Source organism: Oncorhynchus nerka, linkage group LG26 (genome assembly GCF_034236695.1).
Source record: "Oncorhynchus nerka isolate Pitt River linkage group LG26, Oner_Uvic_2.0, whole genome shotgun sequence".
Lineage (NCBI taxonomy): Eukaryota > Metazoa > Chordata > Actinopteri > Salmoniformes > Salmonidae > Oncorhynchus > Oncorhynchus nerka.
The window spans coordinates 24817841-24843564 of NC_088421.1; the positions used below are offsets into that span (position 1 = coordinate 24817841).

The following is a 25724-nucleotide window of genomic DNA, read 5'->3' on the forward strand; positions in this document are numbered from 1 at the left end:
AAAAGGGATTGACATAACAAAAATAAGGCAGTTTATTGCAACTAATAGCACAGGTCATTGAACAAAAATAACCAAATATGCATGTGTAAAAATAACAGCACACTTGATTTATAAAATCAGATTCATCAACAAAATATAAAAAGCAAAGTGACAACAAAACTGTTGATAGACAGACGTAACCAATTGCTGCACACATGAACACATACTGAAACAGTAATGTCTGATTACTCAAGCAGGTCAATGATTTGGAGATTCAGGCCATCCAAAACCCAGTTCAATGGAGGAACAATGCCAATATCATTCAGCCACATGCATCAAATACACATCTAGCCACTATGTTAGCAACACTCAACCTACATCCACTCACAAACACCTAAGAATAGCTGATGTTTTTGTTAGAATTCAGTTCAGACTTCTCCTCCAAGTGTTCTGACTTAATCGCAAGTGCATCATTCCAGTTTGTCTGTCATTTTGAGGATAGTATAGGCTGAGGCAGGGCTGGGACAGACGGACACACAGACAGTACAAAGACCAGATGGGTCAGGTGCAGAGAAAGAGTTGGATAAGGAGATCTAGAGGAGAGGAGAATTTAAATAGATCAATAAATATATGCTTTTGGATAGTTTTTTTTGAATTACGCTAATTAGATGTGTCCAAAAGGCATTAAATACAGGCCAACATTTTGACATAGGAATTCACACACACAACAGTGAAAGAGCAGGATGGACAGTGTGAGGATATGAGGGAGGGTGTGGGTGAGGAGGGGCACAGAAGAACTAGGATCCTTTTAGTTTCATTATAACTTTAATTTAATCCACACAAAAATCCAGAAATATTGAAGAGCTTTTCCCCCTCTAATCTTTGCAGATATGAAGCAGTGGGTTGGAGTTTGGTTGAAAAAGGATTTTGTTGGTAACTGTGTTAATAGTGACAGTAGGTAGGTAGATGTTCATGATCTATTGAGTGTCTCCAGGTTGAGGCAGGCGGTTGGGGTTGGTTGGTTGTTGGCTTTGCGCTGGGCAGACAGAGCTCTGTTGGCATGGCGCCCCCTAGCTGGGGGAGAGTGCAGGGCTGGGGTCCATGCTGATGTTGACCAGACACTCACTGGACTTGAGGCTGGACATGGACTTGCAGCTGGGGAGAGAGGCCAGAGAGCCACAGAGACCCAGCATAGAAGGGGTGTAGTCTTTTCCTACAGAGGAGAGAATAGACAAAACACAATAAAACTCTGTCCCTAAAGCACACTTTGGCTATCACCATAACTTAAACACCCACATAAAATACACCATAGACACTGTTCAAACATGCCTTTGTATGTGTGCGCTTGTGAGGACATGTGGATGCATTCTTCTAAGTGGGTTTCTGTTTCTGTGTGGTTTTGTGTTGATGCATGTATGACAGTGGGTGACTCGGTTCACATATTTCTGCAGCATTAGTATGCATTGCTGTGCGTCTACAAATGTGTTTGTATAATGTACATTTATCTGTTGAGCACCAACCTGTATCTCCGTTCTGTTGCCCATCGGTCTTCTGGGAATCAGAGTTCAGACTGACGTCAGCTGAGAGCTGCTCCAAACTGTGGAAGCTTCTCCTGCAGGGATGAGTGACATGAAATACTGTTACAATAACATCTGTGTAGAAATCGCTTTGACATTTCCTGTTTGCTAAAATTATAATAGTTTGCCTAATTTTTGTTTATCTGACAAAACAAGTATAGTATAGTGTAGAGAAAGAATCATTGTACCATCTAAAACGCTGTGAAATATATTTTCCATAACCAAAACCAGCTGTTTGAAGATGCTATACAAAACCGAAAGTAAAAGATGCAAAAATAAACTTAAGAATGGGAAGCATAAAATACCACACATAGAACAGATATACACTTCCTTTTCAATGAGAATGACATGTCTATATCACCCATTTCTATGTGAATTTGTTTGAGTCGCACAAAAAGTGACATATTGCAGCTTTAAATGTACAGTATCACAAAATCACACATATGCACATATACACACACTCATTCAGTAGATATACCTGCGGAAGAGCTTGACGTCCCCCTGGTTGTTGTAGCCTCGTATGGAGGGCCACTGGTTGACCAGAGGGATGGACAGATCCTTAGTCAGGTGGGAGGAATCACAGGGGATGAGGGCAGTGCTGGAAGGAACACGCTTGTGATTAACTCTTAACACCATCTGATATGTGATGTACTGCATTTGTGTGTGTCTGTTTATGATGTTTTATGTGTCTCCATCATGTATACCAGTGTGTGTGCATTTGTATACTGCTCTCACAGTTGTGCCTGCAGCTCCAGTACGATGGACTCCAGCTCCTTCTTCTCTTGCAGGCTCTGGACTCTGAGCTCCTCCAGCCTGGCATTCAGCTTCTTGTTCTCCGTCTCCACGTTCTTCAGCTGGGACTCCCGCAGACGCACCAGCTCCTCCAGGTAGCCCTGCATCACAGACACAGACAGTTAGAAGATAGGACACACAGTTAGACTGTGTTCTGCATACCCCAAAAGTACATAATTATTACTCTATATACAGTGCCTTCGGAAAGTATTCAGACCCCTTGACCTTTTCCACATTTTGTTATGTTACAGCCTTATTCTAAAATGGTTCAAATCAAATAAATTCATCAATCTACACACAATACACCATAATGACACATTTTAGAAAATGTAGGCAATCTTAAAAACTGAAATACCTTATTTACATAAATATTCAGACCCTTTACTAAGAAAATCGAAATTGAGCTCAGATGCATTATGTTTCCATTGATCATCCTTGAGATGTTTCTACAACTTGATTGGTTTCCACCTGTCGTAAATTCAATTGATTGGACATGATTTGGAAAGGCTCACACCTGTCTACATAAGGTCCCACAGTTGACGGTGCAGAGCAAAAACCAAGCCATGAGGTCGAAGGAATTGTCCGTAGAGCTCAGAGACAGGACTGTCTCGAGGCACAGATCTGGGAAAGTGTACCAAAAATGTCTGCAGCATTAAAGGCCCCCAAAACACAGTGGCTTCCATCATTCTTAAATTGAAGAAGTTTAGAACCACCAAGACTCTTCCTTGAGCTGCCCGCCCGGCCAAACTGAGCAATCGAGGGAGAAGGGCATTGGTTATGGAGGGACCAAGAACCCGATGGTCACTCTGACAGAGCTCTAGAGTTCCTCTGTGAAGACAGGAGAACCTTCCAGAAGGAGAACCATCTCTGCAGCACTTTACCAATCAGGCCTTTATGGTTGAGTGGCCAGATGGAAGCCACTCCTCAGTAAAAGGCACATGAAAGTCCACTTGGAATTTGCCAAAAGTCACCTAAAGACTCTCAGACCATGAGAAACAAGATTATCTGGTCTGATGAAACCAAGATTGAACTCTTTGGCCTGAATGCCAAGCGTTACCTGGCACCATCCCTGTGGTGAAGCATGGTGTTGGAAGCATCCTGCTGTGGGGATGTTTTTCAAAGGCAGGGACAGGGAGACTGCTCAGGATTGAGGGAAAGATGAACAGAGCAAAGTACAGAGATATCCTTGATGAAAACCTGCTACAGAGCACTCAGGATCTCAGACTGGGGTGAAGGTTCACCTTCCAACAGGACAACAACCCTAAGCACACAGCCAAGACAACGCAGGAGTGGCTTCGGGGACAAGTCTTGAAATGTCCTTGAGTGGCCCAGCCTGGACTTGATCCCAATGGAACATCTCTGGAGACCTGAAAAGCTGGAAGATATTCTATGCCCCATGTCTTTAGGAATGTAAGGTTATCAGGAGGTAAAAAAAGGTCACCTTTTGTGCATACACAATCTTAAACCTCTGCTCCATCTTGCGACACTTGTTCCTCCAGCTCTCCTCGTCGGTGACCAGGGGGATGTAAGGGTGTTCTGGGACACTTTCGTCACTGGCACTGCTGTCCACACTGCACCGGTCATCCTCATCACTTAGGTAGTCATAGCTGTAAGCAGGGGACATATAATATAGCAGGAGAGTTACACACCTTTACACACTGCTTATAGTCATATCTATGGGTATGACTAAGCTACTGACTAGTATGACATATATTTGCGAAGTGGGCATGTGGTTGTCTCACCTCTGAGTGAACTTCAGGTAAGGTGTGAAGTCAATCACAGCAGGGGACTTACCATCCAGCGCTTCCCCCTTCAGGCAAAAACTGGACAGAGAAAGAATTGTGAACTTTAAGATAACAATGTAACAAATAATAATGCTATGATTCTGCAGGCCTGAGTAATGCTGCCTCACCTGAAGTCTATGGCACTGAGGCCAATGAGCATGCCTGTCAGAACAGTGGCCTCCTCTCTCAGTATGATGGCTCCGTCATCATAGAACCTCCTGCAGTGCAAAGCCTTATGATTAGTCATGTTTTGCATGTAACTTGGTAGTTAATAGGCTAGATGGGATACTATTTTGTGGTATATCTGACCTGGTTGTCCGTGTGTCCCTCAGGGCTGTGGCCACATACTCAGACAGACGCTTCTCCATCAGCGCCACACGGATCCATGCCCGACCCTGCAGGAAACAATGGAAGGAGAGAAAGACAAAAAAAGAGAGCGAAAGGTGGGGTCAGTGGGAACGAGAGCGTGAGTGCCAGCTAAGGGATTTGTTACTCTGAAGCTCTGGTGACACACACACACACACACACACACACACACACACACACACACAATCCCAGTCCTTGCCTTGGCTCGTGAAGTGCTGATGTTCTCAATGTTTTCAATGCTGGCGATGCAGTTGTTCTGCACCTTGCTGCATGCCAGCCGGATGTAGTCCCAGAAACTTCGCTGGCCATCTGAGATGAACCAGCTTCCTGGACCTGGTCCACAGATAAAACACTGACAATGACTCCCATCTCCTACAACAGCCCACACAGTGTCCCTGTCGCTCAACGCACCACAGCAGATTGGCTTTGCATCCAGCACTTTAACTCAGTCAAAACAGATGGACATGCCATGAGCTCATGTAAAAATCATTACATTTGCCTATTATATGTGTGACATACACTGTTGCTGGTATTTTGGAAGGAGGGCCCATTCCTCCATGCAGATCTCCTCTAGAGCAGTGATGTTTTGCTTAGTATGGGTGCAACACAGACTTTCTTGATGACTCCCTCCAAAGACATTATGTAAAATGGGTAAATAGTAACATTTGAAACTAGGGTAAGCCTTGAGGCTTCCGTATCCTGAATTAGAAGACAGAGAGACTGATGGACACTTCCATGTCCTGTACCTGCCATGTTACCTTTGAAGCGGTGGCTGAGGATGTGTTCCAAGATTGCAGCGAAGTTGACAAACTCCTCGGATGAGTCATCGATGGGCTCGGCTGTGTACTTTTCCAGGAGTGTCTTCACCGAGAATCTAAAAGAGAGGAGAAGAGAGACAGAGGAATGAGAAACAAACAAGATACCAACGTACGTATTTGCAAAACTATTATATACATTTACATTTAAGTCATTTAGCAGACGCTCTTATCCAGAAAAATGCAAGTAGTAAAGAGGTACAGTATGTTGAAAGTAAAGAAATCATGTAAAAAACAACAGTAGAAGCAGACAGGCAGAGACAGATGTACTACTATACTTGACTTGTGCTAAACAATAGCTGAGAGGAGTTCTTTGGGAGCAATGCCATTGAATGCATCTGAGGTCACCCCCAATTGTCTTGTGTGCAACACAATGTCCCCCTTCAGATGCTCCGCAAAGTGTCCGTGACAACAACACAATTAACCCCCTTGTCCCAACCAATGGCAGATGACACGGTTGTCGGCGTGGCAGCCTTTGTTCAGTATGGGCTTCCAGGTCCTGTCCGTCCCTTGGTCTGATCCCTGTAAGGAACCAGCCGGCATCAGAGTATGACCAATACGACCCCCCCCCTCTCTATACACGGTGGTCTGATCTATTTAGGACAGCTGTAGCCACTGATTTAGTTTGGTTGATGACTTCAAGATTTCACTGCACATCCCACTGAGAGCTAAGCGCAAGAGGCTATGCTGTGCCTGCTGAGTGTAAGCTAAGAGAGAGTCCAGGCACAGACTAGGGCTGACTGCCTCTTGTTCCATGGGAAACACTAGCATCACGGAGGGCAAGACTGCCCTGGCAGTGGGCAAAACTTCCATAGCCAGGGGCAAGACCACGGTCGCGATGGGCAACACCTCCGTCTCCAGAGGAGTGACCACCACCTCCATGGGGGACTCCACCATCAGTAGGGAGAAGACCACAGTAGCTCTTGGCAGAGCTAGTTTCACCAGGGGAACCACCACCACCTCCTTCCGGAAGGCTCTGATGCCAAAGCGCAGGACCACCTAGAATAAATGGACAGGAGCTCAGACGCCACGTCCAAGACTCCCAAAGCAACCAGGATGTCAAAAAAAGACTTGACTGAAGAGGAGGAGTGGAAAGTCACCTTCCTGTCCAGCAAGACTAGCTTCACTAAGGGCAGGATCTTGATTCTGAAGACTAAGTATGCCATCTCCTGGGGCAAGTCCTCTGTCTCATGGAGCAGAACCACCGCTACCCTGGGAAAGATCACTGTGACCATGGGAAAGACCTCCGTGACACGAGACCAGACCACCAGCTCTCTGACCACTCTCACCTTCACCATGGAGAGAAGTCTGTGTCTGTGGTCAAATCCAGCCTCACTAGGGGCAGACAAACTACACGGAACATCTACTGGGATTTCCACCTGTGATTATTGTATACGGTTTCACTCAAAACAGAGGGACTTTTATCTGCTCAGTTTCAGCAGGTCAGTAGTAGCTTAAATCATGTCCATTTGTAATCAATTATTCCATGTGTCTGATCAATGTGCAGCATTCTGCAGCTCCAGTGTCAATGAAGCATTCATGTTTTCAAAGAAAAACATTGAGCATGTCTTTCAAAATGAATCCCACATGATGAGTATTGTTCGGATGTGTTACGGATCTAACAGGCTTGAAATCAGATATTCAGATGCGTGACGGAGGAGATGAGGTTGGTGGTGTGTTGGCAGGGAGGGAGGCAGGAGGGCACAGCTGCGTGTGGTGTATGTGGAGACACTGGACAGAGCATGTGTCATCGTCAGTGTGCTGTTCAACAGAGAACCTCAACGGTAATTCTCTGAAGCAAAAATACAGTTTAAATGTCCCCATTTGTTATAAAACAACAATTTGCATGCTGATTAAATTGGTCTGTTTCAAGGTTGAACACATTACATTAACTATGCTATGTTCAGTTTACAAGGACAGTCTTAAACTGGGAAATGTGTCTGCCATAACTGATTGATTGATGTAACCTGATGGAAATGTGTCTGTCATAACTGATTGATTGATGTAACCTGATGCTTATAAAATAACTGCTTCAACACGGTTTGACTTGATTTTGTTTGTTTGCAAATTTGACTTATTATATAACATACAAGTAGTAGGAAACAAATGATATGTACTGTCCTGAAGTGGAATAATGAATTATTTTCATACTAAAGGACAAGGACCATAGACAAATGCAATAGAAGATTATCTGATCATCTCTAAATGGAATAAACTATTTTATGGACACAGACACTTGGAAAAATCCTAAGAGCCCCACCCATATTGGAGACTGAAGCCACATTGCACATTTGAGAAGAGAGGTCATAGGTCATTGATGGAAAACATGAACTTACGTCAACATCCTTGCCTATATAATAATGTCTCACATGAGATGTTTCATGATGCACATGTTCTATACAGCTTCACACAGAACTAAGGACTTACAATCAGGGGATATAGGCAACAATGCCGCAGGATCAAGTGATGTCACCACATATTGTCCTCTGGGCAACAATGTCTCCTTCAGCCGCGTCGTGGTGGTGATGGGACAATCGTTCCACTGTACCAAGCCCTCAGATAGGCTACAGCCACCTACGGCTGCCTCTGTCCAATCACAGGGACACATGGGTGGTATGTGGCCTTCCAGAGCCCACGTCTAGAAGCTCAACGAAGGCATTATGTGACACGGGGGGTAGCACTATCCACGCTTAGCATTCTGGTCTACTCTGGACTCTCGTTACTGTTACTATCACAACCAAGCTTTACTGAGCGGGGTGTGCTGCATGAGCGTGCAATGTGTCGCGCCGAGTGAACCCCAAAATCCACCACCTCAGCAGGGTCAGGAATTCAACTTCTTCTCAATGGGCAACACCAGCATCACCGAGGGGAAGACGGCCCTCTCCCTGGGAAACACCACTATCAAGAGGGGCAAGACCAAGCTCACTGTGGGCAACTCGTCTATCACCAGGGGCAAGAAGACCACTTCTCTGGGCGCCTCCACCATCGCCAGTGCCAAGACCAAGCTCACTATGGGCAATGCCTCCTTCAGCAGGGGCACCACCACCACCTCGTTTCGAAAAGCCTTTTTCGCCAAACGCAAGACCCTCTAGATGAGAGGGGACATCATTGGGTGGATGGACTGGTGGCTAACTCAACAAAACGTAAAGACAACATACAACAACAACATCACAGGGGACATAAGGACATCACCGCAACATCTACACAGGCTATATCTAAACTGACTTCTAAAACACTGGATTATTTTGCTTTGGACCATTTTACTGTTTTGATCAAACAGGATTTTATCAAGGAAACAGGTCAGTGGTTTTAGAATTCTTAGATGTGTTCTACTCTACCCATGATTCCAGGTGAGTTATGTGTTGTGCAGAAGTCAATGTCTGTTGTACATGTTATTGTTGGACACCCTATTCAGTTGCCTAGAACAAAACTTTGAGAACATTTGGCCTGCTACATTGTTGCAATATTCTATGACAATTAGGCACTTTAGGTATTTCTGCAGTCCTGATATGTCAAGGAAATCCGTAGTTAGCAAGATAGTCATCTCTGATTATCAGTAAAAATCAGTTTGTGATTACAACATCAGAATCTAATACTGTGGTTGAATGATTAGAAATTGATAATGTCTCTCGATATGAAGGGGAGTTAGAGCAGTAATAACTGGTAGGACTTAAATGCTAATGGATTGAGTGCCACAGCAAGATACACTTGGTACAATTTGTCACTGAAAAACAACTGCCTGACTTAAAACAAACATCTTTTGTGCCCCCTCTCACTCCTCTTGGATCCCAGCCAAACCCACTCTCAGTTCTCTTCAAACATCCTCCTGTTCTTTTTGCTACCTTTCCTACTGTACTTACGTTCAGTTGTGCTTCATTTACAATACAATTTAGAATCAGGGTTCTCTAATTTGTCCAAAATAATCTCAGAAGGGACAGCTCTCAATCACAATTTTAACTCTTCCCCACTTTGTCTGACTCTCTCCCTCATCGCCCCCCTCCCCTCTCCTCTCCTCTCCCCAGTCTTGGCCTAACCAGCAGGATCAGCTGACACTGGAGGATTCCTCCCTGGCCACGGCCATGTGAAGTGAACACTGTCTGTCTGATGGTGTGTTTCAGATTCTCTACTGGGTGTGCGTGCACCTGGAGGATCCCTCCCATATGGGAGATGAGCTCAGCCAAGGGAGGAGATGCAAGCCCTGTGTCTATGCGCCATGCAATATCATGGGAGGAGATATTAGTAGACTTTTTGCTCTGACAGAGAGATTACAAAGTTATGACCAAAATAATGTGTCACATCAGGCAATATCGATAGCTGGAAGGGTGTGCCTCACATCTCAGTGAAGTGAATGTGAAGGGAATGAGGAACCAGGCAGGGTGTCTCATGGCCAGTGTATGTGCATTTGGAGGAGTAGAAAAATAGAGGTGCTGGGCTGGGAAGAACTGAAGGCATAATTCATAATAATGAACATGATGAGGGGATGTGATATGAAGGGTATAGTATGTCACAGACAGTAGATATGGTAATAGGAGAGGAAATAGGTGGGGAAAGGTTCAAGTGATATATACTGGTAATGTTAAGTGTTTGGTCCTGCTGGTAACGTTCACATTGCAATGCCAATGAACCTTGCTTATGTTTAGTAAGGCAGAGATCATTTGTGCAATAATATGCTAGAAATATGTGAAAACAAGAGGGAAACAAGAGGATAATCAGGCTGAAAAGAACACCAATATTACGATGATAATTTGTTATTCTAGGATGGCAGGCTCCGAGTGCTGCTTTAATGTGCACAATGAACAATGGGACAGCAACTTCTGAGTGGATGAGAAGGGTTTTTATGAGGAAAAATGTGGAGCAGTGGAACCCTGAGGCTGAGAGAGAGGTAGAGAGAGGCTGAGAGAGAGAGAGAGAGAGGCTGAGAGAGAGAGGCTGAGAGAGAGAGGCTGAGAGAGAGGCTGAGAGAGAGACTGAGAGAGAGAGAGGCTGAGAGAGAGAGAGAGAGAGGCTGAGAGAGAGCTGAGAGAGAGAGAGAGAGAGGCTGAGAGAGAGAGAGAGAGAGAGACAGAGAGAGAGAGAGAGACAGAGAGACTGAGAGACAGAGAGAGAGAGAGAGAGAGAGAGAGAGAGAGAGAGAGGTGAAGAGTGGGACCATTTGTGGTGCTTTGCCATTGTTTAACACAAGAAAGGACACACTCAGAGTGAAGAACCATACTGTACAGTCCCTCACAGAACCCACATTCAAGTTGCAAAGTACTTTACAATCATTGTGCAGCTGGTTCCACTTTATATGTCCTCCTCAGGATATTGCAACAGAGACAGTAATGGCCCATTCTCATTCAGCCACACCCAAAACAATTGAAGGCTTCAACATTCAAAAGATGAGAAGGAAGAGCAAATCATCTCATCCACTTTTATTTACAGGGAGCACGGGTGCAACAGGGTAGGACCTCCAAATCTTTAACTATCTTATTTATGTTGTTTTCTTAGGTTCAACGTGTTGGCACCAACAGTGTTCATCCAGTCATGGACCTCGTCATGAGAGCTCTTAGGAGAGAATATGCAACAAAGTAATATATCAACTGGCCTTTAACAAGATTCCCTAGTGATAGCTGTTTCTCCTGGTTTGGCCTCTTTCAATAAGGTAAAATAGCAGCTATTGGTACAGTCTGTTTCTCTCAGATGAACCAAGTACAGATGACACTCTGGTCCCGCCATGTTTTAAAAACATATGTAGCCCATAGCAACAGCTATACTGTTATGTAAGACTTTTATTTTATTCTTGACATTTTATTCTTATTCTGGCCATGGTAAATACTTATAAATGAAAGCCAGCTTAAGGCATGAGTGGTATCTCCTTCTAAAGTTATTTTTTTCTCAGGACTTGAGAAAGTTCATGGTGCCAAGTTCCAACTGAGATTTCTTCAGTCATTTTCAAACACACATCAAAATAGTACATGAATACATGAGACTTTTCCACTTGGAGACTACCAGCTGGACCATACTGTATATCTATGACCTCTGCTGACTTAACTATTGACCTAAGACCTTTGACCCAGGGAAGCAACAATAGTTTCCTGTGATGTTGAGAGTATTTCCAGATTTCCGTCACTGTACTGTCTATTGCTGTGCATGGAAATCTCTGTCATCAAAATAAGTTCAGTCGATGAAACATGATGTAATGGGGAGGTCACTTTGACACATCAGATCACTGCATTTTAGAAGTCACTATATCTTGGCTTTGGTGTCAAAAATAGGGCCAACCCATGAGATGTGCCATCACAGAGTAAGCCTACTAGTATTACTGAACCCTACTATATCAATATAGCACTAAAACAACAATGTTAATGACTTGGAGGAAGAGCTTTGAATGAGAGTGCGATGCCACTTTGGCAAAAATCCATTATGATCCCTGATGACAAATTGGCATGGGGATGAAGTACTGGGTCCAGCATTTCACCAAGGGTAAACAGATTCAAATTCAGTAATCAAGAACAACTCTGAATGTTCTATTATCATACACAAATAGGCCTCAAGACAAGGATTTACTTTAAAAAAAAATGAAATATAGGAAATCCAAACATGTTCATCTGTGTGTGCCGATGTCTGGTAAATGTGTGTGTTGTGATAGTGCTGGAAATGTTTTGTATTCAAATTTAAAATATATACACGTGCACTAGTGTTAGAAGAAGGATCATGCTTGGGCTGGTGTGCTAACTGAACACTAATTTGGGCTTCGTTGGGAGGGATGGCTAATGATCTGAAGATAACTGTGTCCATATCAGTCAAACCTTTTTTATGACTCTCTCCATTACTCTTGGCATTAGTCTGGAGCACAGATCCACCCTCTATTCTTTGCCCCAAGGCTGCCCTGCTGGTAGCCCTGCCTACACAATGAGACACACACACAACATCAGCCTGACTCTATGCACAGCCAGAGGTTCTGAGGTCACAAACATTCACAACCTTTGTCAACTTGAACACCACCTGGGACAAGGGCCTGTCATTGGCTGACACATGGAAGTATTATACACGTCTGTCTGGCAGGAAAAGAGGCCTCTATGACTTACAGCCCATCTTAGACTGCACAATACAAAAGGTAGACTTTACATCGACACAGATGCTTTCAGATATTCAAAGCCTGGGGAATACATGTACTACCCTTGCATTAAACTTAATTCATAGCTCTCAATGAAAAGTAATTAATGTCTTTCCAAGTGGAGACAACTGTATGATTAGCATTACTGATGAAAAACTATTTTTTGTTTTGTTTTGTGTCCTGTGCCTGTCTCTTTAAATGTCTTGGATTAAATGTCCTTGGCACGGTCAGTGTCTGAAAAATGACCAAACTGCAACAAATGTCTCTTTGTTCTCTCGCTAATCCTTCCTGGAGTCTGAAGTCTATGTCTTTGAAAACATTCTTTATTTTGGTCATGATCTATGTCTGTTCTATGTGTTCTATTACACTATGTTCCACTAAATGCAGACAGAACCCTTGACAGAGAGGTGCTGTAATAAAAAGTGCTTGATCGTGTTCCTGGAGTTCATTTGTCTCTATTCTTCTATCCAAGCAGCAAACAAATACTAAACTCAACATGTCATATCATGAGGATGTGGCCAATGTCAATGTCATCGGATTGGAAGGATGGCAAGATATCCATGATTAGTAACAATGTCATGAACCATATAATCCTACCAACACAACACATAGAATGCGTAACTAATTTTCTGCTAATTTCTTTGTCTAGAAATCATTTAGTGAGAGCACCAGGAGCTTGAGTGATGTCACTCCCGTTGGTCCTCTGTAGAACAATGCCTCCCTCAAGAGATAAAATGTTGTGTCCCTGACAGCAAGACAATGGGTCTCCTGGCCGCTCAGAGTGACAGCACACTGGACACACAAGACTCGTCTGATAGGTTCACGTCTCATCATGAGGGTGCCCACAGATAATATATTCACATTGCTAACATACAAGCTGCAGGCCACAGACCCACACGTTTCTGAGGCAACAATCCAGTTGCTGTTCCTACTGGAGCTCCTTATATGAAGACAGGGATATAAACCATGATGAGTCAGACGGAGATGAGGACACACAGTGAAGAGGAAGCTTACAGTATAGATGCATAAGGACACAGAGATAAGACACATTGGGTATTTTGCAAAAACACATATGCACTCTTAAAATAATTGTGAATATATATATATATATATATAAAATTGAATATAGTATTATATTAATTAATTTACATAACAAATGTTTATCATCATGAAGTATTCACATTAATTATGCATTTACAAATAGGAATATTCTAGGATGGAACACTGATGATACATTAGCCTACATTGGGTAAAACATAACTTCTCCTTCACCAAGTTATCAAATAGCATTCCCATGACAACCAGCCACAGGGGTATGACTACTATGCAATTACATTATCAGCAGTATCAGCTGTATGTATCAGTTACTCTGGTATAGATGAGCTGGCAAAACTGTTGTAGGTCTATACTTTTTTCTGAGAGCTCTCTCAGGCCACGGGGTGAAATACCTCCGGGTGTTATTAGTACATAATGAGTACAGCACAGTAGCATTCAATGACCATAATAAACATCCGATTTCACTGTGATGTCATTATCTTGGAGACGCATTTCTATAAGCGGTAAATAATGTCCTCGCTCAAAGAAGGGTGTCGTCATTGCCATATCACCGACCTGGGGAATTCTGGTGGACCAATGCCCTCTCTAACATAGGCCTCACACACCCCATTTAATCCTCTTTCCTTTCAAATAGGCCGACATAGCGGCGGAGACAGCCGGGTGTCCACCAAGGTGAAACCGCATATGTGGCTGTTTATTTGTTAGGCGTTCTGATTCTCTCTCGCCGTTATTTACCAAGATTTAAAAAAACATCAAACGTTTATCCATTTAAATTTCCCCAAGTAGCCTAATGTATAGGCTACCACAGTGCCCATAGCTGTGAAATATGTTGCCTTTGTTTTTCTTTTCGTTTTCTTATGATAATATATGATTTGGAACAACGCTTAATACATTGTAGCCTTAGCCATTACACATTTATTTCCATGCATGCATTAACTAATATGTGTGGTTAACATGACCTGCCAACCACACGAAACATTTGCTCCCTTGTGTTTACCTGCATACGGTGATGAGATTTTTTCGCTCCACGCCGACGCTCCGAGAAGATGCCTTTTTCGATTTCAAACCCATAGCCATTGCTTTTCGGACACAGCCGGATTCCATTCAGCAGCGGTACGGAGCCTTCCGGTAACCCAGCACCACCAAGACCCCTCCCTCCGCAGGCCTATGCCATATATTACGGTGTTCTCAGTTCTCCGCGAGAAGCTGATGCTTAATTAGTGGGTTCTACGTTGACGCACAACGATGGAGTTGTGCAGGGTCGAGAATAAACAGAGAGTATAATTAAAATACCCTCTGCATCAAGATACCCAATGCACATATGTTGATTTAGCCTACATAAAATATCCCATCATTTAATAATCCTACATTTTATCATAATGTGCTTTGGTTTTATAATACTATAGAAAAGGATATTATTTAGTTGCGCCACAACATATGTACAGATAATATGTAATAAAACAATTAGAAATTGGCATGAAATAAATGCAAATGTAGTCTACTTAATTGTATATGTTGTGCTGTAGATAATTGGCCACAAGGTGGAATACTGTGCCAAATGATTGTGACTCCTCGACGCTAGAGGTCGCTCTAAAATCGAACGTCACCATTTTTTTGTAAACAGAATGAAAGATGGAGGAGTCAGGGGAACCCAAGGCAACCTGTACTTTTCTATTTAAAAAATCTGCCAAAAATGCAACGCTCGGAAGAGAAAAGCCAGTGACAGCGACACAGGTGAGCTTACAGTGTTTGAGTCCAGCTCAGTGTTGTTTCAAAGCTAACAAAAAGACTGCATTGTGCATGAAAACAATGGCTATTAGTAATAGTCCTCGATCTAGCTATAGTGGCGAACTAACCTAGTTAGCTAACATTTGAAGTTTATTTAGTAAGGCGTTCAGATTGGGCTAAGTAAAAACAAAACTACTGCCAACTATAAAACACCCAAGCCATGGAAATGATTTGCAAGTGGCCGAGTACTGTAAACACGGAAATGTCCCACTCACATGCTGATGCTTGCCTCATTGCCTCCATTGTCAGATGGCAACAGTGACGAAGACAAGAATGCCGTCGTCAGAAAAGAAAAAAAGACTGGTTCAGCAAACCCTATGATTCAAAGGGTAACGTCGCATGACTCTGACTACAAACGAATCAGTCTTTATACGAAACATTTTTTATAGTGTGAAATCATTATTCTCTTCTCCCCAGACAAAAAAAAGTAGAGAGAGGAGGTGTCATCTGCTGAAAGTGACGAGGAGAAAGAAAAAAAGAAAGTCACTGTGGCTTACAAGTCCACACGGTCAGCGGTGAGTTATTTTGAAAAAGACCTCTCTACCCATTAATCTATTAACATTTTGTATTTATTTATTGCTCAGCCCTGTATAAAGCTATCAATCTCGTCCTCCTCCCTTCACTGTGTATAGAAACCAGAGGGGCCAGATGACATGGGAGCAACTGCAATCTATGAGCTGGACACAGCAAAGGACAATGATGCTCAGGCCATCTTTGAGAGGAGTCAGAAGATCCAGGAGGCAAGACATCTATCTCTTGTTGGAGGAACTTGTTTCCTTCGTGTATCTACATCTTAGTATTGTATCATTTGCATTCTTCCCCAGTTTTGTTGTAAATTGGAACAGTGTTGGTCCGCAAATGCTTAATAAGGGTTTCTATCCTCTCCCTCACCAGGAGCTGACCGGTAAAGAGGATGATAAGATCTACAGAGGAATGAACAACTACAAAAAGCACATCAAGCCCAAAGACTCCACCATGGGAAATGCATCATCTGGCATGGTCAGGTGTGGATGCATGTTATGTGACAGAGTAAAGTTGAAATGTCTTGGGGAAAGTTTTAATTGTTTTTTTTGCATCATCACTATTTTCTCTTTTCTTTTGTCAGGAAGGGCCCAATCCGGGCCCCAGAGCACCTGAGGGCCACAGTGAGGTGGGACTACCAGCCAGACATCTGTAAGGACTACAAAGAGACTGGCTTCTGTGGCTTTGGAGGTGAAGGACTTTGTTGGAAGGTTGCCTCCCCCAATGTCGAGCTTTGCATAGGTCCTCCTTTCCCAACTTGAATTAATCATCTGTGGAAGTCTCTTCCTTTGTGTGTTTCTTTTCCCTCCTTAGACAGCTGCAAGTTCCTCCATGACCGCTCAGACTACAAACATGGCTGGCAGATTGAGAGGGAGCTGGATGAGGGGCGCTATGGGGCCAACGGTGAGTTCACAACAGGGGAGAAACACAGGGCTGTGTAGATTTAAGATGAATCAGATTAGAGTTGTGATACAGCTGTTCAGTAATGTGTGGTCTGTATGTAGATGATGAGAACTACGAGGTGAGCAGTGACGAGGAGGACATGCCCTTCAAATGCTTCATCTGCCGAGAGTCCTTTAAGAACCCTGTCATCACCAAGTAAGACAATGCTCCTTAAGAACTCCTTCACCATTAATTGTGTGTAGAGAAACTTCCAGCTAATCAAACCACTCATGTCTTGTCTCCCGCAGGTGTCGGCACTACTTCTGTGAGACCTGTGCTCTTCAGCACTACCGCAAGTCCCAGCGCTGCTATGTGTGTAACGTCCAGACCAACGGAGTCTTCAACCCAGCTAAAGGTGAGGATAATGCATCTCAATTACCATGGTCAGTATAGTGGTATGGCATGAACATTAGGTCTTGGATGGTCCCCCAAAGCATCACTTTGAGCTAAGAAAACAAAACAAAGCTACAGTAGTTTGTTTTTAACCATGGAGCTTATGTTGCCTGACTCAAGCTGAATTCCTCTGCTCTATCGTCCGCTACATACTTCAGTCTGAGACCACAATCATTGAAGTTGTTTGTTGTGACGCTAAAATGGTGGTGTTGTACAAAACAAGTCATCAGCAATTGGATCATCTCTAACCAATCAGAGAACCAATGACACATTTTTAAATGTTGCTTTACCCATGTGTGTTCTGGCCCAACCATAGGTTTCTGGGACCAATCAGACAGTCAAGAATGTATTTCCATTCTAGGAATCTTGGGGAGGTACACGGCTCCAGAAACTCATGTTCAATGGCGTGGCGTTTGGCTGGAGCAAGGAGTTTTGGTAGACAGGCAAGAGATTATGTACATCGGGTAAAGGACTAGTCTAGTCAGTCAAATAGAAAAAGCTCACTGCTGGAATATTCAGGCCCGTGGCTGTGTAAGGCTGAGTTGAGTTAATAAGCTCCAGGCAGTAGCCCTAAATGTTCTCTCTCTACAGAGCTGGCAGCCAAGATCGCCAAACACCAAGCCATGCTAGACCAGCCACCCTCTGATGAAGAAGATTAGCAACCTACTGTAAATACAGTACCTGTCCAATTTCATCAGTGTCTGTCTCTTCACTGTTGTTTCATTGTCAATCCTTCCGGAATAAAACTTGATTTTTAAATAGTTGACTGATTACTTACAATGACAGTGAGAGCCCGGAGGTGAAAGGTATTTATTATCAAGTAAAATAGTTGACACTCCCAACACTTTCCCTTCTTGAAACCCAGACAAACTATCTGAAACAAGCACCATTGTAACATTCACTTTTTTTGCAGGACAAAAATGGTCAATAACAGGAAGGTTAATCAAATACATGGACCTCAGTTGGCACAGTCTAGTGTTAACTGAAGATATCTTCAGTTTAGGGTTTCAGGTAGAAACAGATTTTTTTCTTCCCTCCAGTAAAACTGATGGTTCTGTATGAACAGCTGTGAGGAAATGCAAACACTGTCTGGTTCGTGATAGCCTTGGACAAACTTCTGGAATCTTCCATCTGTTGTGCTGGCTAGATGGCTGATTGGATCAACCCTTGGTAATGTGGTCAGTTCCTGGTCTTTAATGTCAACAGATGGGTCAAGTACAGCTCAAGTAGTCTCTCTGCTCTACCTTTAATGGAATATCTCCATTGACCAGTGAAAGAGCTGACTGGACATACTCCCCCATACGGTTCTTCGACGGGTCCAGAGCTTTAGTAGATCTGGAGAGATGTGTGCGTGAGAGGAATTGGGTGTCAGTCAATGCAAAGGTCTGTCTGCTCATGCATCTTTTAGACAAGGAGGTGAGATGGTAGCTGGCTTTTAAACCCAGTCAAAGGGAGGAGAAACTGCTTAGTTTGAATTATTTACATGGGCCATTTAATAAGAACAAAGCATAAATCCAGTCTGAAGTCTTCTCAGAGCATCTCCTGTTCTCTTGGTTACAACACACACCTCTTTCCTGTTCCTCTGTGGTCAGAAGTCCCAGTCATCCACATCCATGTGGCTGAGGCCAGACTCCAGGCTGGCCAGTCCAGAGGCAGCGTCCTGAGGCTGGGTACTCTCAAAGCCCGTTATGGGCCGGAATAGCTCAGGCAGAGCCTCCGATGGCCGACGCTTGATCTAGGGAAGAATGGAAATAAATCTCATTGGGATTCTAATAATCAAGTGTGTGACTGAATGAAGCCATTATATGACTTAAAATGTTGTACATTGATGTTGAGGGGGAGGAACTAGATCCTACTCACCTGTTTGAAGAAGGAATGACCAATGAGAGCACTGGCTGAGGGTCTGAGGGGGGAGAATAAACAATTAAATTAGCTAAAATTCATAAGAAACTCAATGTGAGGACCAGCAGCCTAGCTTGGCGTGGCTCACCTCTTCTCTGGGTCCCTCTGGAGACACAGCTCCACAAAAGCATGGAAGTGGGGAGAGAAGGTACGACTGTAGGGGTGGCTCCCAGAGGAGGAGGGCTCTCCGTTAGAGTGGTGGGCCCCTCCGGTGCTGGGGCCCTCACAGATCCCAGAGTCAGCTCCAGAGCGGGAGGGCTTCATGGTCAGCTCCTCTGGGGGGATGGTGGTGGTGTCCAACAGACAGGGGACTGTTCCGTTCAGCTTCTCCAGCAACATCTAAAGACAAGAGGACCGAAGAGGACAGGGGGGAGGAAGAGGAATGGAGAGAGATACCAGTCAATTGAGGAGCAGAATATAGATCTTTCAGAATAAAGATGGGGTTGATCTGGCCACTAGTCACCTGTGTGGCTGGCATGTCTTTGAAGGGCACATGTCCATTGGCTAGCTCACAGGCTGTGATGCCAAGACTGTAGATGTCTGACCGGAAGTCGTATCCCTGCAGATTCTGACACACACCAGGGTTGACCGATAAACAAATTAAGGCATTATAGTTTAAAAGCAAGGTATTGTATGTTAGCCAGGTGTGGTATGGAGTTACCTGCTGCAGCACCTCTGGGCTGAGCCAGGGAAGCACCTTGATGCTGTACTGGGGGAAGTCATGGACCACTCTGGCCCGCTGGCCGTGACGGATCAGACTGATGATGCTCCTCAGACCAGACATACACACCTGACCGTCTACCGAGATCAACACGTGGCTGGCCTTCACGCTCCTAAACACACAAAATTAGACGCCATGTCACAATCCTGCATGAAAAGTCCTGGGCTTGTGTGTACTTTGTACTTACCGGTGTACATAGCCCATGTGGTGGATGTAGTCCAGGGCTTTGAGCATGCCCAGTAGGATGTAGGCGATGGCCAGCTCATTCATCCCATCAGTGAAGTGGCTGCTGATCAGGTCTCTGGCTGACCCTAGGACATGTTAGACACTACATTAGTCAGAGAGAGAGCAGAGGACTGAATAGTAGGGTTAGGTAGAGACAAATTACCTTAATGTGAGAATGGTAACTAGAGTCCTCCGGTCTACATTTAGCCTTGGACTACATTTGACTAGGACCAGAGTGGTGTAGTGTTACAGTCAGTGCTTTGTCTGAATCCTCACCATAGGCCATGAAGGGAGAGATGACCCACAGCTCGTTCTCTGCTATGAAGATGCTCCTGTAGGGCAGGATGCTGGAGTGGTGGAACAGCTTAGATACATGGAGCTCAGCCTGAGAGACAGAGATTAGACTGGGTTAGGTTTAAATGGACAGAGAGGGAGATTAGATTACATAACAGGTGATGTCATAAAGCAAGGGATTAATGTATTCAGAGGGGAGGAGTGAAAGAGGGATATAAAGGCAATGATGATTTGACTGATGTCTGTCTGCCTGGCAGAGGCAAAGGGAAATGTGACAGATGGATGGTGACAGGTCCAGACCTGCAGGTAGTTGACCATTTCATTGGTGCAGGACTCCAGGTCAATCCGACGGATTGCTACGTGTTCCCCTGTGGGTCTGTATCTGGCAAGGTTGACGGTCATCAAGTCCTCCAGGCCTCGACCTAGCACAGCAAAACACCCCAAATTAGACTAGAGACAGGAGCACAAACAATGTATTCAACAACAAACACACAAGCGCCTTGGCAGCCAAGTCACTGGGGTTGGAAGCCTGAGACTGACTGACCGATGATGGTCAGGAGCTCATAGGCGCTGCTGTCGGGGAGGAAGCTTCCCATGGTGTCCCGCCGTGGGACTGAGGTCAGGCTCTCGTGGCTGTCTTCATGGGCCTGGGGGGGGCAGCAGGGAAGGAGTTAGCGTTGAAAATGATAGCCTAAATTGGCCCTTAGTGTTGGGCATTACTTGTGGCATTGTGAGAGTGGCCTGCAAAGGCTTGGTCAGATGTGATGGTTGATGCTAAATCATATACAGTCAGACTACAGAACAGAGTGTGTACGAGCTGTACTTGTGGAACCTGAGTGGAGAACATTAACTTCAGGTTTGAATTCTGTTGGTGGCAAATTATAAGCAAGAAGCTACATCATTTATGAATCATGCCTTCTCCAAACCTCATTACACCATAGTGCTTGAAATATTAACGCTCATGGTAAGACACATGCAGAGTGGGTACCCTAAAATAATAAATGAGTGTGTTCAGAGAGGAAGAGGCGAAGCAAGAGGTTGCACTCTCACCAAAATGTGTCCAAAATGAGCCCAATGTGTTTCTATGGGCTTATTTTGGATTTAAACTTGTTTCCTGCCTTCCCGCCTTTGGAACAATGACTCACATTGTTGGGCGGAGACGTGAGCATCTCGAGTATCATCTCAAAAGATGAAAATAGGGATCCAATAACAGTCTTAAAAGATGCTCAGAAAAAACTATTTTCACTGTCATCACTGTCAAAATGTTTGACTGGAAAAAAAATGTATGCAGGGCTCTATGCTACAAAAAAAAAAGTTTTTACAAGGAGCACAATTAAAAATATTTGAGGTATTAATGACAACAATTACAAAAGCACTGGTGCTCCCAAATTAAAATTCCAGGTAATAGTAAAATATTTTGATGCATATGTGACCAAAATGGTACCACTGTAGAGCCCTACGGGGTGTTGGCCTAAACTTACAGTTGAAGTTGGAAGTTTACAAACACTTAGGTTGCAGTCATTTAAACTCATTTTTCAACCACTCCACAAATTTCTTGTTAACAAAACTATAGTTTTGGCAAGTCAGTTATGACATCTACTTTGTGCATGACACAAGTAATTTTTCCAACAATTGTTTACAGACAAGATTATTTCACTGTATTACAATTCCAGTGGGTCAGAGGTTTACATACACTAAGTTGACTGTGCCTTTAAACAGCTTGGAAAATTCCAGAAAATGATGTCATGGCTTTAGAAGCTTCTGATAGGCTAATTGACATCATTTGAGTCAATTGGAGGTGTACCTGTTGATGTATTTCAAGGCCTACCTTCAAACTCAGTGTCTCTATGCTTGACATCATCAAAAGAAATCAGCCAAGACCTCAGAAGAAAAAAAATGGTGGCCCTCCACAAGTCTGGTTCATCCTTGCGAACAATTTCAAAATGCCTGGATGTACCATTTTAATCTGTACAAACAATAGTACGCAAGTATAAATACCATGGGACCGTCATACCGCTCAGGAAGGAGACGCGTTCTGTCTCCTAGAGATGAATGTACTTTGATGCAAGAAGTGCAAATCAATCCCAGAACAACAGCAAAGGACCTTGTGAAGATGCTGGAGGAAACAGGTACAAAAGTATCTATATCCAGAGTAAAATGAGTCCTATATCAAAATAACTTGAAAGGCCGCTCAGCAAGGAAGAAGGCACTGCTCCAAAACTCCCATAAAAAAGCCAGACTATGGTTTGTAACTGCACAGGGGGACAAAGATCGTACTTTTTGGAGAAATGTCCTCTGGTCTGATGAAACAAAAATAGAACTGTTTGGCCACAATGAACATCGTTATGTTGAGGAAAAAGGCTTGCAAGCCAAAGAACACCATCTCAACTGTGAAGCACAGGGGTGGCAGCATTATGTTGTGGGGGTGCTTTGCTGCAGGAGGGACTGGTGCACTTCACAAAATAGATGGCATGTAAAATGTAAAATTGATGTAAAATTAAGTGGATATATTGAAGACATCAGTCAGGAAGTTAAAGCTTGGTTGCAAATGGGTCTTCCAAATGGACAATGACCCCAAGCATACTTAAAGTTGTGTAAAAATGGCTTAAGGACAACAAAGTCAAGGTATTGGAGTGGCCATCACAAAGCCCTGACCTCAACCCCATAGACAAGTTGTGGGCAGAACTGAAAATGCGTGTGCGAGCAAAGAGGCCTACAAACCTGACTCAGTTACACCAGCTCTGTCAGGAGGAATGGGCCAAAATTCACCCAATTTATTGTGTGAAGCTTGTGGAAGACTACCTGAAATGTTTTACCCAAGTTAAACAATTTAAAGGCAATGCTACCAAATACTAACTGAATGCATGTAAACTTCTGACCCACTGGGAATGTGATGAAATAAATAAAAGCTGAAATAAATCATTCTCTCTACTATTATTCTGACATTTCACATTCTTAAAATAAAGTGGTGATCCTAACTGACCTAAGACAGGGAATTTTAACTAGGATTAAATGTCAGGAATTGTGTAAAACAGTTTAAATGTGTTTGGCTAAGGTGTATGTAAACTTCCGACTTCAACTGTAGGTAGGTTATTTATTTATGTTTTAAATGCAGTAACTTCTTAATAACCATTTATCTACCAATTTCCAGCCAGCATTGCGAGGTAGATGCCCATCACTTTAAATCACTCAGATGGGGTTGCCATGCATTGCCAAAAATGGAACACATGGAACTCTATCCATTCCATTCAACTCCAGTTCACAACCATTGGTGGATCCAGAGATTTCCACAACAGTGACACATTAGACATGAACAAATGACCAGTTGCTCAAACCCTCTCACCACCCACCTACATGCCCTCTGCTTTCTAGTAAGGGAGAACTACAGTGAACACACAGGACTTAAACTACTTCACAAACATGAAACAGGCTTGGTCAAAATTAGTAAACTTTCAGTGAAGAACAACAGAAACCATATATATCAAATAGTAACACCATGTTAAGACCAAGCTGAGGTTCCTAAGGGACCATTAAGGCTGGCTTTACAGGGAGATTATCGGTCAGTTGAGACCAAACAGCCGTTTTCCGTGACAGCCGTAAAAGACAAGTGGAGGTCAATTAAGCCAGGTAATTATGGATGACCCATCATTGCCCACTCTAAAAGACACAAACTGTGGTCAACTTTATGAATCAGGAAGGACTGTTTTGATCTCTGGAGCAACCGATGGAGCAATCAGGTAACACGTAGTATTAATGGGGTGATCCATCTGTCCACTTATACTGATCACATATTTTTTTCATCAGACTTGACAACCTCAGTTGCTCTCTCCTCCAACCCAACCATGTCTCATCAAGAGGATCACTACTGTGAACTCCACCAATCTCCCAACTCCCCCAATAGGAAACCCTGGTGGGTGAAGTAGAATGGGCCTTAAAATACAAAGCACACAGCACAGCATTGTGAATCAGATGCCCATGCACAAAAGCACACAGGGCTTGTGAATTCATTCACGTTGGCTCCACCCTCACACACAGGCAGATGGAACGATCGAGAGCAGTGACTGGAGTACCACACTTACTTTCCTGTGAGAGTTTCCCTGAGCTTGCTCTGTGGTAGAGAAACCACATCAATGACAAACACAACACACAAGAGAAGGATCTGTGTTTAGAGCAGCTCAGGAACCATTAGGTACACTAAGTGTAAAGTACAGCATGTGGTGTTTGTTGCAGGAGTCGGATCAATGCTGCTAGCTGGCTCCCATAACATGGAGGATTCAGTTTAGGCTAATTAGATACCTCAATGCATCTGTTAAATCAGTGAGGAATCTGAGGATTCAGTCTAGCGGGATTGAGTGATTATGCATTGCCATGGGAACAGGAAGCAGCCAAAACCAAACTTGAAATCAAGCGTATGAACGAACACAGAACAATTATGCAATGTGAGCTGAGCGCACAGAAATATTAAGATAATGCAAAGCTTGATAGTGAAGCCACCCCTCCCCAGCAATTCAGTTCCTCTCTATGTAAACCGATTCTTCAACCACTGATAAATTGACAGTGTTTATGTTAGTCTAATAAGACCTACATACTGTAGAAACAGCTCTTTGAACATGCCTCATCGCCACCACACTTGTTACCCTTAAAATATGATTTCCTTAATAAATATTTGACCTAGGTATCATGTCAACTTCGTATCTACTACAAAGACCGATGGCGCAACAGAATATTAATCTGACATGCAGTATTCTGAGGCTGCACATTTGCATTGATCAAGTCTGACAGACAAGGAGACATCACACTGGAACAAACTCTCTTCAATGCACACATGTAACATACAGTGATACATTTGACATCTGCAGAACATTGAAGCAAGCAGTAGATCTTAGGTGTCCTGAATCTATATCGGAGACAGAGGTATCCAGCCACATATTGCCAAAGAACCAATGCTGATTGAATTCCAGAAGGTTTAAATTGTATTATGCCAATTGTTTGTTAGAGTGTGTTGCTTTTTAAAAACTGTGCAATCAATATCTTGTTTTGAAAGCAAAGCTGCACATAGGATATAGCTAGCAGGTCCTGTATGTGGGTTGGGCAACTTCATAGCTGATGATAGGTCTTGTTTGTAAGCAGCAGTTGATTTGGGAAGCTTTTTCAACATAACCTTGATCTTACCTCCAAAAAACTCAAAATCCCTCAGGTTCTCCACACTCAATTTCTCTGAGACCCAACGCTGGGATTGAGAGAGGGAGAAAGAAAGAAACAGATAGTGCAGATACCACAGGTCAATCACTTCTCCAATAACTGATCATTGCTGTGACTCTGACTGGTAAGGATTCAGCACAAGTATTTGATATATTTTCTAGACTGAGCTCTGACGTCAACAGGCAGGGGAGCGCTGACAGAGTTCACTCACCAGAAAAGACATGGATCAGTCGGTTGTGGCAGCTAGAACCGCTGAAACCCCATCCAGAA

At 43.6% G+C, this 25724-nt stretch overlaps 4 protein-coding genes across 5 annotated transcripts; 2 read left to right on the forward strand and 2 right to left on the reverse strand.

Annotated features, from left to right (window-relative positions):
• Nucleotides 1-8: 8 nt before the first annotated feature.
• rundc3aa (RUN domain containing 3Aa) lies at nucleotides 9-14687 on the reverse strand. The gene is made up of 11 exons (XM_029636704.2): nucleotides 14463-14687; nucleotides 5257-5372; nucleotides 4698-4831; nucleotides 4442-4527; nucleotides 4261-4350; nucleotides 4091-4171; nucleotides 3790-3955; nucleotides 2292-2449; nucleotides 2035-2154; nucleotides 1500-1591; nucleotides 9-1192 (listed from the first exon to the last, which is right to left on the reverse strand). The coding sequence occupies exons 1-11, from the start codon at nucleotides 14567-14569 to the stop codon at nucleotides 1050-1052; spliced, it is 1293 nt and encodes a 430-aa protein (XP_029492564.2). The 5' UTR covers nucleotides 14570-14687; the 3' UTR covers nucleotides 9-1049.
• On the forward strand, nucleotides 5919-12844 carry zwi (zwilling). Of its 2 annotated transcripts, XM_065010285.1 has the most exons (3): nucleotides 5919-8612; nucleotides 9336-9420; nucleotides 10801-12844. In XM_065010285.1, the coding sequence occupies exon 1, from the start codon at nucleotides 8079-8081 to the stop codon at nucleotides 8403-8405; it is 327 nt and encodes a 108-aa protein (XP_064866357.1). In that variant the 5' UTR covers nucleotides 5919-8078; the 3' UTR covers nucleotides 8406-8612; nucleotides 9336-9420; nucleotides 10801-12844. The 2 variants fall into 2 exon arrangements, with proteins under 2 accessions (XP_064866357.1, XP_064866356.1); XM_065010284.1 differs by lacking the exon at nucleotides 9336-9420.
• A 395-nt stretch (nucleotides 14688-15082) lies between the features above and the next one.
• rnf113a (ring finger protein 113A) lies at nucleotides 15083-17804 on the forward strand. Its single transcript, XM_065010286.1, is given in 11 exon segments — nucleotides 15083-15149; nucleotides 15152-15199; nucleotides 15503-15584; nucleotides 15672-15768; nucleotides 15886-15993; nucleotides 16148-16257; nucleotides 16359-16465; nucleotides 16589-16678; nucleotides 16780-16873; nucleotides 16966-17072; nucleotides 17702-17804. Coding segments are annotated over 11 exon segments (963 nt in total). The 5' UTR covers nucleotides 15083-15097; the 3' UTR covers nucleotides 17770-17804.
• Nucleotides 17805-18579: 775 nt separating this feature from the next.
• Nucleotides 18580-25716, reverse strand: strada (STE20 related adaptor alpha). The gene is made up of 11 exons (XM_029636693.2): nucleotides 25666-25716; nucleotides 25425-25482; nucleotides 20797-20899; nucleotides 20553-20674; nucleotides 20235-20343; nucleotides 19921-20044; nucleotides 19674-19845; nucleotides 19476-19580; nucleotides 19101-19351; nucleotides 18971-19013; nucleotides 18580-18845 (listed from the first exon to the last, which is right to left on the reverse strand). The coding sequence occupies exons 3-11, from the start codon at nucleotides 20846-20848 to the stop codon at nucleotides 18699-18701; spliced, it is 1125 nt and encodes a 374-aa protein (XP_029492553.2). The 5' UTR covers nucleotides 20849-20899; nucleotides 25425-25482; nucleotides 25666-25716; the 3' UTR covers nucleotides 18580-18698.
• Between the last annotated feature and the right edge of the window lie 8 nt (nucleotides 25717-25724).